Source organism: Chrysochloris asiatica, unplaced genomic scaffold (genome assembly GCF_000296735.1).
Source record: "Chrysochloris asiatica unplaced genomic scaffold, ChrAsi1.0 scaffold00254, whole genome shotgun sequence".
Lineage (NCBI taxonomy): Eukaryota > Metazoa > Chordata > Mammalia > Afrosoricida > Chrysochloridae > Chrysochloris > Chrysochloris asiatica.
The window spans coordinates 1,305,219-1,316,698 of record NW_006408772.1 but is presented as its reverse complement, the minus strand read 5'-3'; the positions used below and the strand labels follow the sequence as shown (position 1 = coordinate 1,316,698).

The window sequence follows — 11,480 nt, the reverse complement described above, 5'->3', positions numbered from 1 at the left end:
GTTCTGCACAAACAACTGACTTCTAGTCCATGTACAGGCGCCTCCTGAGCACAATTAAGTGTTCTAGTTTTCTCATTCTCCACAATGTTATCTATAGTTTGTCATGATTCACACAATCAAAAGCCTTTGTGTAGCCAATGAAGCACAGGTAAACATATTTCTGGTATCCGCTGCTTTCAACCACTATCCATCTGACATTAGTAATGATATCCCTCATTTCACATCTTTATCAGAATCTGGCTTGAACCTCTGGCAGTTCCCTGTCAATGTACAATTGCAATCATTTTTAGATTACCTTTAGCAAGATTTTACTTGCATGTTATATTAATGATGACCTCTGCATTCTGTTGGGTCACCTGTCTTTGCAATGGGTACAAATATGGATCTCTTCCAATCACGCAGCGGTCGTCCAAATTTCTTGACATAGATGAATGAGTACCTCTAGTGCCACATCAGCATGTTGAAAGATTTCAATTTGCATTCTATCTATTTCTGGAGCTTTGTTCTTCACTAATGCCTTCAGTGCACCTTGGACTTCTCCCTTCAGTATCATTGGCTTTTGATCATATGCAACCTCTTGAAATGGATGAACATTGAGCATTTCTTTTTGGTATAGTGACTCTGTATCCTTCCACTTCTTTTGATGCTTTCTGTATCATTCAATATTTTTCCCAATAGAGTTCTTCAATATTGCAAATCAAAGTTTAAATTTTTTCTTCAGCTTTTTCAGCTTGAGAAATGCTGAGTGTGTTCTTCTCTTTTGGTTTTCTAGCTCCAGGTCTTCACACATTTCATTATAATACTCAACTTTGTCTTTTTGAGCTGCCCTTTGAAATTTTCTACTCAGCACTTTAAGCTCATCCTTTCTGATTCTCTCATTTTGAATTGTGCCCCAGCAGCAAATGAAGGTCCCAAAAGATTTACTCCATTTGTATCATCATGGTCAACACCACTTTCACAAGGCAGCTCTTCCCCAGTCACACTTTGAGTAACTTCCAATCTGAGGAGCTCACTTTCTGGCAATATTTCTGAAAAAATACTCTGGTGATATTCATCATGCTTTAGCACTCACTAGTCTGATGGCATCTGGCAATGTTCCACTGCTGTTAACAAGGTTTTCAGTGACTGAACATTCAGAAGAAGTATGCCTCTCCTCTTCCTAGTCTCTCGTCTGAAAGCTCAGTTGAAACATGTTGACCATGGGTGATACTGCTGGTATTTAAAATACTGGTGACATTGTTGTTGCTGTGTAGATTCCAACCCACAGCGACCCTGTACAGAGTTTCTGAGGAGTGAGCTTGAATTGGTGAGCTTGAATTGCCAACCTTGTGGATCAAACTGACTTTGTAGTCCAGCACATTAATCCACAGTACCACACAGGAGTCCTGGTGGCATAGCTTCCCACACCACAGCAACATGCAAGTTGAATGATATTTTAATAATATTTACTGCTGCCAATAACTATATATAAAATATTGGAAAGTGGAATAAAACCTTTAACATTAGCATCACTACATTTGGTAGTGAGTTTTGGTCCTGGCTTTCAGGACCCATGCCTGTGTGTAGACTGTTGTTGTAATTATTGTTAAGTACCATTGAGTAGGTGCCAACCCACAGTGACCCCAGTGTAGGGTTTCTGAGGAGCAGCTGGTGAGCTGAACTGCTGACCTTGAAGATCAAACCGACTCTTCAGTACAGTGCATTAATGCACAGTGCCAGACTAGAGGTACTCAATGGTTTTTATAAATGTACAGGCCAGATTTTTTAAATTGCAAGAACAAGAAAATATGAATGAAAAGCAGAGAAAATGTTGAAGAATCAAGTTCAATACAAAGATCAGCTATTAATAATTATAACCAAAACTAAATCAACATTTTGTGAAGGCCAGGTAATACCTAAAATTTTAAATACCATAAAATATGGTACTATTATAACTAATACCATTTGGTAAAGTTAAAGCTCTTAAAGGTATCAATAGTTTGAATCAAACTGAGATATATTTTTGTCTTTTTTTTTTTTTTTACCAGCAAAGGAATCCATTTATTTCACATCTCATTAAATCTTCTCCTTCAAACCACATCATGTTAAACAGGATCATTCTACTGCTGTCTCTTCAGATAAGCCTCCTGGGAACTACTCATGGTGGAAATGTTTTGATATGGCCAGTGGAAGGTAGTCATTGGCTAAATGTTAAGATAATTATTGATGAGCTGATTAATAAACAGCATAATGTTACTGTTCTGGTTGCCTCTGGTGCACTCTTCATCACACCATCCTCTAAATCATCTCTAACATTTGAAATATATAAGGTACCTTTTGGCAAAGAAAGAATAGAAGAGGTGATCAAGAACTTTGTTCTGACATGGCTAGAAAATAGACCATCACCTTCTACTATTTGGAGATTCTATCAGGAAATGGCTATAGTCATCAAAGACTTCCACATGGTGTCTAGGGCACTATGTGATAGTGTTCTACAAAACCAACAGCTGATGGAAAGACTGAAGAAAGGCAAGTTTGAGGTATTGGTATCAGATCCAGTATTTCCTTGTGGTGATATAATAGCTTTGAAGCTGGGAATTCCATTTATATACTCCTTGAGGTTTTCTCCAGCCTCAACAGTGGAAAAGCACTGTGGGAAGGTACCATATCCTCCTTCCTATGTTCCTGCTGTTTTATCAGAACTCACGGACCAGATGTCTTTCACTGACAGAATAAGAAATTTCATCTCCTACCATTTACAAGACTACATGTTTGATACTCTTTGGAAATCATGGGATTCCTACTATAGTAAAGCTTTGGGTATGTAACAATTTTTTTCTTACTATTTGAACTCTGCATTACCTCATTTTTATCTCCCTATGATAACTCTTTTTCATATATGTGTCACTGATCATTGCTCTATAAAGAGTAATGTTAGAAAAAATGTGTTTTCCAGTTTATTTACACATTAAGCTCTTCCATGTTTATTTATAAGTGGACTTAAGAAAAATTGTATCATTGGTCAAGATGATTTATCAATTTTAAGTTTATCTAAATAAGCATAGTATAGTGGGAGAAAGATGAGGTTTTCTGCCCCCATGACAATTTACAGTCTCAGAAATCATACATAGTGTTACTATGAGTCTGATTCAATGACACTTAACAACAACAACAAGAAGCCTGGCATAATGTTTAAATGATATACGAATATATATTGTTGCTGTTGTTCTTAAGTAGTGTCAAGTTGGTTCTGACTCATAGCAACCCTGTATAGGGTTTCTGAGGAGCGGCTGGTGGATTTGAACTGACAACTTTGAGCTTAGCAGTCAATGCTTATCCTACAGTACCACATCAGGACTCCATATGAATATACTGCCAATGTTTATTAGAATAAAAACATCTATAGCTAAAAATATTTTGTCCATTGAATATGTTTTTATTATGTATTGTTCACTAATTAAGAAGTTTTTGTTATGGTACTAGACTCTTCTTATCTGGTGAGACTATAATGAAGAGAAACCCTTGTCTTCAGTAATTTCATAGTCAAACACAGAACATAAAATATAATATTTATTATGTAAGTAAAATAATGGAAACATGGATAGTGATATTATAGAGATAGTCATGTGACAGTGACAGAAGGTATTGTGGAGAATATCAGAGCTGAGGTCATGCATAATGATATATTTTAAAAGTGAATATGAATTTTACTACAAACTAAATGTGGCACGGTGCCTAACAACAAGTGTGGGGAAAGAAGCAATATTTCCAAAGGTATAAAGACTTGAAATAGCACAGGTGTGCTTGGTATTACTGATGACTCAGTATGTAGGAATTACAAAAAGTTCATGGAAATTTTCACAATCTTTAATTCCATTTTTCCTTGAACTTTTGAAGTCACCTCATATCTCTTAAGGTTAAAGTGTTGGGACATGAAAGGCAGTCTTGGAAAACAACACTGGAAAAATAGGGATTGCAAGAATGAATTAATTCAGTAAATATCTGTCATGGAATGTTGTGTTATGGTAAGCACTTATGTATTATCTAGTGAACAAATAGAAACCATTTTTTAAAATATATGTTGGCTATAGGAGCCTTGGTGACACAGTGTTTAAATTGCTCAGCACCTAAGCAAAAGGTCAGTGGCTCAAACCCACATGCTACTCCATAAAAAACAGATGTGGCCATCTGCTTCCTGAAAGAGTTACAGTCTTGGAAACCCTATGGGGCAGTTTTACTTTGTCCTGTAAGCTTGCTATTAGTCAGAATTTATGCAACAGCATTGGGAATTTTGGTTTATGATGGCTACATTTGCATTTTTATATAACATCTGGATGGATGTGATAATGGAGTAGAGAGTAGTGAGGATGTAGACGACTAGAAGTGGTTTCTGAGTTAGAAATGTCCAGCTTATAGATAATTCCTATTTACCTTTTCATCAGGACTTTGAACCAATTCTGTCACAAAGTCAAACAGTAACAGACTGGAATTATTACATTTTGTGTAATTTATCACAGTAACTGAATGAAAAGTAATTACAGGTTGAAGCCTTGGGATGGGAAACTCAGACGAGGACTTTCAGAAGCTTAATACATGAGGATGAATTTTGGAAAGACTGTAGATAGCCACACATACTAAAAGATGTCACTGTCTTTGAGTGGGGCATCACTGTCTTTGAGAGGAATGTCACTGTTTTTGAAGCCCACTTTAATGTTATGTAAATTTGCCTTCACTTAGAAATGGTTGAACTAACCCCAACTCTCAACAAATTCTTCATCGCAGCACTTGCTACATGCTCAGCTTTTAAATTACTGAAAAGACTTTGAGCCTTTTCTTGCACTAAAGTGAGGCTAGATAGGAAATGCATGCACCTGTTTAGACTAACCCACAAATTTTTAAAGACATAGTTAGGGACAGATCTCATTAATAACCCAGAGACTACCCTATATCACTCCAAGAAAGATATGTCAAGAACTTATGCTCAAAAAATAACTTACAAATGGAGAAAAATAATACAGTTGGAGAAGAAATTTTTCAGTCATATAGTAACACAATTATGAGTGCAAGTTCTTGATATTTAAATTCTGCTTATTAGTGTTTGACCTGCAGAATTAATTCAGTTTCTTTGCACCTGGACTTCATTTTTCTCATCTCTAACAGGTGAAAGGATTGAATTAGTTAACATCTGAAAGAATTTTCGTATGTTGTCTGAGATACGGTAAACATTCAATTTGCTCTTTATTTGTTATTGTTGTTAAGTGCCATTGGTTCAGTTCCATCCCATACAGTTTCCGAAGCTTTAAGTCTTTGTGGAAGCAGAAAGCCTCTTTCTCCCGCAGAGCGACTGACAGTTTCAAACCTCAGACATTGTGGTTCGCAAACTAGTTCTTATCGTATTGAGCCAAACACTTCAGAATTTCAGATTTATTAGGTGCAGGTAATAGAAGCTGATGACTGTTGAGAAACAGTAATGGAGATGAAGAGTAAGATGGTTTCAAGAATTTTTTTTTACTTAAGATAAATGGTACAACCTGTGAAGTTAGTAAATAGGCTAGAGAGGAGATTTTATGGTGGGACAAATTTGGACTTGAGTGTATACACTACTTTTGGAAATATGTAGTGATGAAGGAGTTATATATTGGAGGTAAGATCTCAGAAGGAGTGCCATGGATTAGAACTAGAGATTTCAGCTTTGTTTACATAAGGATGGTATGTATATAATTTTACCTCTCTGACAATAAACAGTAACCTCTTTTCTAAGTTAAAAAAAATTTTTTTATCTTAAATGCAGACTACTTACTATTCTTTTCTTTTCATACACACATTGTTGTTGTTAGGTGACATCGAGTAGGTACTGACTTATAGTGACACTATGCACAACAGAACGAAACACTGCCTGATCCTGGGCCAACCTCACAATTGTTGCCACAATTGAGCCCATTGATGCTGCCACTTTGCCAATCCACCTTGCTGAGGGGTCTTCCTCTTTTTCTCTGACCATCTACCTTACCAAACATGATATCCTTCTTCAGTGACTGGTTCCTCCTGAAAATATGTCCAAAGTATAAGAGATGAAGTTTGGCCATCCTGACCTCCAAGGAGCACTCTGGCTGCTTTTCTTCCAACACAGATTTGTGGGTTCTTTTGGCAGCCCATGGCACTTTCAATATTCTCCTCCCACACCATAACTCAAAAGCATCAAGTTGAAGAACAAAGATGTCAGCTTGAGGACTAAGGTGCGCCAGACCTAAGCCATGGTATTTTCATACACATAAGGGGCTTCAAAAAGTTCCTAAAAATATAGAATTAAAAGATAGTAGAATTTTCCCATGAAGCTCTTGAAACACCCTCATAATGTATTCTTGAGATGGTAAAAAAAAAATAAAATTATTTAAGTCAAGTAAGTGGTTGACATTTTGTGGACTTTATTATCTTCCTACAAAATTTAAATTATTGCACAATAAATAATTATAACTCATAGTTTTTATATAGCATTTGATGCTATGCACTCAAATTATTAATTTGCTTTCATGATAAACCCCATGAGCACAGAGTTAAACTGGATTTCCAATAGAGGTGAAACATTTCCTACTTTTGATGCATTGTATTTCTGATTAGTTATATGTTTTGAAATTTTTACATCTCCTAATTAACATCAACAAATTGATTTTTGTGCCTTCACTCATTTTTAATAAAGTTTAAAAGCTAAGATTCAAAAATTTTTTTAAATAATTGTGCATTGTTTTACACATGCTAACTCTTGCAGAGAACTTGTGAGACCCAGAAATGGTTATCAATTGATGAATGCAAATCCTGTGTCATAAAAATGATTTAGAAATGGCAAAGTGAAATGTGTAGCACATTGGGTTGCATGAATTGTAAAAAGAGAAAATTGGAGAATTCTCTGTTGTTATAGATATTAATACACAGCCTTCATTTCTCAAATATCTGTTTGAAAACAATTGTAAAATATAGTATCAATAAAAATGTGTCTGCTAGGTTCTATATGGATGAGAATGTGAGTAATCAAATTCAGTGAGTATGACCAAAAGCTGGTGAGCCAATTGTAAATAACACTGATAATCTGCAAAATAATTATCTCCTCAGGATATGTTAACTAGCTGGTCCCCTAAACCAAAAAAGAAAACCTCCTTACAATAGAGCCCATTCCTTCTCATAACTACTCTGTAAGACAGAGTAGAACTGCCCTGTAAGATTTCCAAAGCTGCACATCTTTACAGAAGCAGACTGTCACATCTTTTTCCAAGGAAGCCTTTGGTCATTTCAGACCACCTTTTGATTATCAGTCAAGCTCTTTAACCACTGTACCACCAGTTGCCCTTAAAATTCAGAAATAAATGTTTATCTCTTGGGACGTGAAGGAAGACCTAACTTTTGTACATCTAGAGAGAACAGACATCATGTTGAGGATTACAGGTAACCGTTCAGGTCCTATGAAGATACAAGTGAATGGGCAACATAAAACTGTTAAAACTGGATCTTACTAAAAATGAAGATTATAAAAGAAATGATAATTTTATGAGGCAATGAAGCATCAAGATCTGCAGAAACTCTTTTCATCTCCTCATGCATGCAATATATAAAATAACCGTGACAACTGGATATGTAGCTTCTCAGTTAACGCCATAGTGAATGTCAAGGAGTGAGGTCTTTGACCACAATATATGTTCGTATTTTTATTGCAACACTTGTGCTTTTGTCAAGCACTTGTCCTCAATCTTGAAATAATCATTCTCATGATTAACATGCTTTGCTCTTGCTAGTGGTCTCTGAATCACATATCCCATTGTTTTGCCTGTAAATTAATGCTGGTAATAATAGTACACTATTCTTCTGTCTTAAAACATGAGCCTAATCTTCCCTAACAATTTATTCATGGGAAAGTAATGAAGATTTCTAAAGATGTTATTAGCTTCCAATTCTGATAATATCATGTTTCTAATCAAGTTACATTCTTCCGACTTAGAATGACTATTTAAGTTTGTCTTTACTAAAACTGCATATTCTTTTTGATGCCCAGAGACACGAACACGTATATTCAAAAGACCAGGTAAGAAACAAATTTACTGATACAACAGAGAAATTCATAATTGTACAAATCTTTTCAGATTTAGAATCACAAATGGAGATGAAGGGAGATGCCTTAAAGAATAACTTCTTTATAATTTGTCATTTGAACTTGTCTTGTATACTACTATTGCTTAAATGCTAAAATCAAAGACATTGCAATCAATACATATAACCTTTCCCCACCTCAGGGCTCAAGTTGTCATGCCTGAGTAAATAAATAGGACAACTTTCTATGAGATTACGTCTCTGAAGTGCAATTCAATAAGAACTTTACAGTGAGTCCTTAATCTCTACTAATTGCTAGGAATTGGATATTATATTGTCAAAATCATTTACTTTCTTTCACATCATGGGTATTTGGTTAAAACTCATGAATATCATAATAGTAATAGAAGATAGCATTTATTTTTATCTCATTTTACATACTAGACACTGTGGTATGTGTTTCACATAAGAGATTATCTCTCTTAATCCATTACAGTGAATTTATGAAGAAAGTCCTTTTACCATCATGTTACAGATGAAGACATTGAGGCTTGGAAATAGCAAGAATTCTGTATTTAAAAATTATATAGGTATTTATTTTAGAAACCAGTTTTCAAACTAAAGTCTCTGACACTAAATCTTCTATGCCACAATTTCTAGTTCTAGGAGAAAAAAATCTCCTTTAAGATTTTATTTGTGAGTGCAGCAATTATTTTCAGTTTAAACTTCCTTTCAATATATATTGCAATAGTAAGCTTTTCTATTTTATTTCTCTGCTTTTTTTTTTTTAATTTGCTTAATGGAGTTTAATTGGGCCATGCTATCACTAGGTAACTTACTATTCCTTAAGGCATAGGTCTCTATGTGAGTCTGTTGTCTTGAGTGAGTTGCCTGAGGATTTCTTCCTGACCTTAGCAACCGAGAGCTTCATAAGCAGCATCTAACTGAAAATAAGAAAAAGTTTCTGCAGATTTGAAATAGGTTTCCTTAAAATTGAAGCAGGTAAATTTAATCTTTATGTTTATACTAACAACAACAATAAAGTAAAAAGCCACGTAAGTTTTTGGCACATTTAAGGAGAGGATAATGAGTTTAATACTAGTAAAAACATTGAGAATGCATGTTACATATTGTTACCCAAAAGTTTCTTATTCTGTGGCCACATTAAAAGAAAACAGGTACATAATCTCTATAAATTAATGCCATCTATAATAAAAATCTACTATATTTTACAAATGTGTGTTAAATAGGAAAAACAAGATATATCTTTAAAAAGAATGACCTGAATATTCAGTCCCTTGCATGAATTAGGTACTGATGGTGGTGATGGTGGGGATAATGCTGTGCCTTCAGGTCAGTTTTGACTCATAGCAGCCCGGTATAGGGTTTCAGAAGCTGCAAATCTTTACAACAGCAGAAAACCTCATTGTTCTTCTGCAGAGTCATGATAGATTCAATCTGCTGACTCTGTGTTCAACAGCCCAACTCATAACCGACTACACTAACAGCACTTCTTTAAGTAGTGACTAAAATCTGGTAAATTATTATAAAAAGATGGAAATGAAGCTCACTTGAGTGTATATATCTTCATGGTGGTGTTTGATTTCTGATAGTTATTCTAAAAAGGAAGGAAAAAATAGCACGATAGTCCTTTTCCAGGAGAGCCATACATTTTGGGTTGAATCTTTCTTTTGCTTTCATTTTCCTCTTTCGTTATAGTCTTTCCCTAGCACCCTCTTTTCTTCTTCTGTTTTCCCCCTCTGCTTTAAAATTTTTTAATTATTAAATATTATTAGAATCTTCCAAGTGATGCTTTGGTAGCATTCTTTTGTCCAAAGTAACTGATATGTCAGGTGACAACCACAGGCATAGCATCATCGGGATGCAGCCAATGTGGGAATTGGCTGTGGGATATGCAAAATTCTCACAATAGCTCATTTTGTAAACCACTGCCTGATTTCCATCCTTGTTTCCTATTTTCTATCCTTTTATTTATCATCTGCTATTTTTACTAGCAACCTGTAATAATTATAACCTGTACATAGTGTCTTTAAGGAACGCTGGTGCTGTAGTGCTTTGTGTATTGGGTTGCTAACTGCAAGGTCAGCAGTTCGAGCCCACTAGTCATTCCACAGGAGAAAGATGAGGTTTTCTGCTCCCATAAAGATTTACAGCCTCAGAAACAGAATACAGTCAGAACTGACTCAGTGGCACACAACCACACCACCACCAAATAGCATTTTATGTAGTCGTTTTTATTTCTTTGGGATTCAGTAAGAATCTCAATTCTATCTCTAAATCCATCTCTAGCCAACCTTTGTATAGATTGTCCACTGATTTACCAATCAAGTTTATTATGAAACCCTTATTTAAAGCAAGCAGTTTTCAAAGCAGCTTTACGTATATTGTTGCTAATCTATAAACAATATAACAAAATAGCTTTGTCATCTGCTTTGCAGGTGAGAAACCCAAGGCTGAGAGAGACTAGGTAACTCCTCAGAGTCACAAAACTTGTAAAAGATCAGTCAGTGAATCTGTGACCATTGAATTTCAGGGTCGACCTAACTTAATTCACTTAACTTAACTCAGATCTTAATAAAAATCCCCTGATTCCTTCAAGTCACAAACCGTATCACTTTTATTTGTTTCTAAAGATGTAATATGCAACATAGTGAATTATTTCCCTATATCAGTGTTTGAGCCAACGATCATTTTACCTTATCAGGGTAGAAACATATCATCTATCAAATTTCACTTTATTACTTAATTGGTCTAAAATATATAAATGAAGGTTTTCATTATTCTCTTCCTAATATGAGTCATAAGAAAATAATAATAATACTGGTCCTTGTAAATTACCAAAAATTCCTAAAACTTAGAGATAAGGCATCATTCTACAGAAATCCATCAGCATCATATAATACTGAGGTAATGATTGACCCAGTTATACCACTTTGCATATGTTTTTAGTATGCAATTCAATAGTAGTTTCATTATCCATAAAACAGATGAAATATCTTTTGCTACCCTAGATTGTTAAAAGGACTGAATAAGACAACGAACATAAAAATGCCTCATGAATGAAGACATCTAATTTAAGATACTACAAGTTTTGACAAAGTGACTTTAGCAGAAAGAATTGTTATTTTTATATTGTTTATGCTGAGAAGCATATATTAAATAAACTAAGGAAACATTTTATGTTATTGTTGTTGTTGCAACCTTGTATAGGGTTTCCAGGAGCAACTGCCAATGTGGTGGATTTGAACTGCTGACATTTGTGGTTACCAGTCTAGTGCGTATCCTACAGTGCCATACAGGGCTCACACATATTTTAAATGCTAGTAATTACCACAAGGAGTCCTGGTACTGTAGTAGCAGATTATGAACTTGGCTGTTAACCGCAAGATCAGAAGTTTGAATCT

General features: G+C 35.0%; 1 protein-coding gene across 2 annotated transcripts in view; it reads left to right on the top strand.

The window, feature by feature from the left end:
* The first annotated feature begins 2,081 nt into the window (after positions 1-2,081).
* Positions 2,082-11,480, top strand: part of UGT2A1 (UDP glucuronosyltransferase 2 family, polypeptide A1, complex locus) — an 84,021-nt gene continuing 74,622 nt past the window's right edge. For both annotated transcript variants that reach the window (XM_006873767.1, XM_006873765.1), the window contains exon 1: positions 2,082-2,799. In XM_006873767.1, coding sequence (XP_006873829.1) covers positions 2,082-2,799 — 718 coding nt within the window. The remainder of the gene's footprint in view (positions 2,800-11,480) is intronic.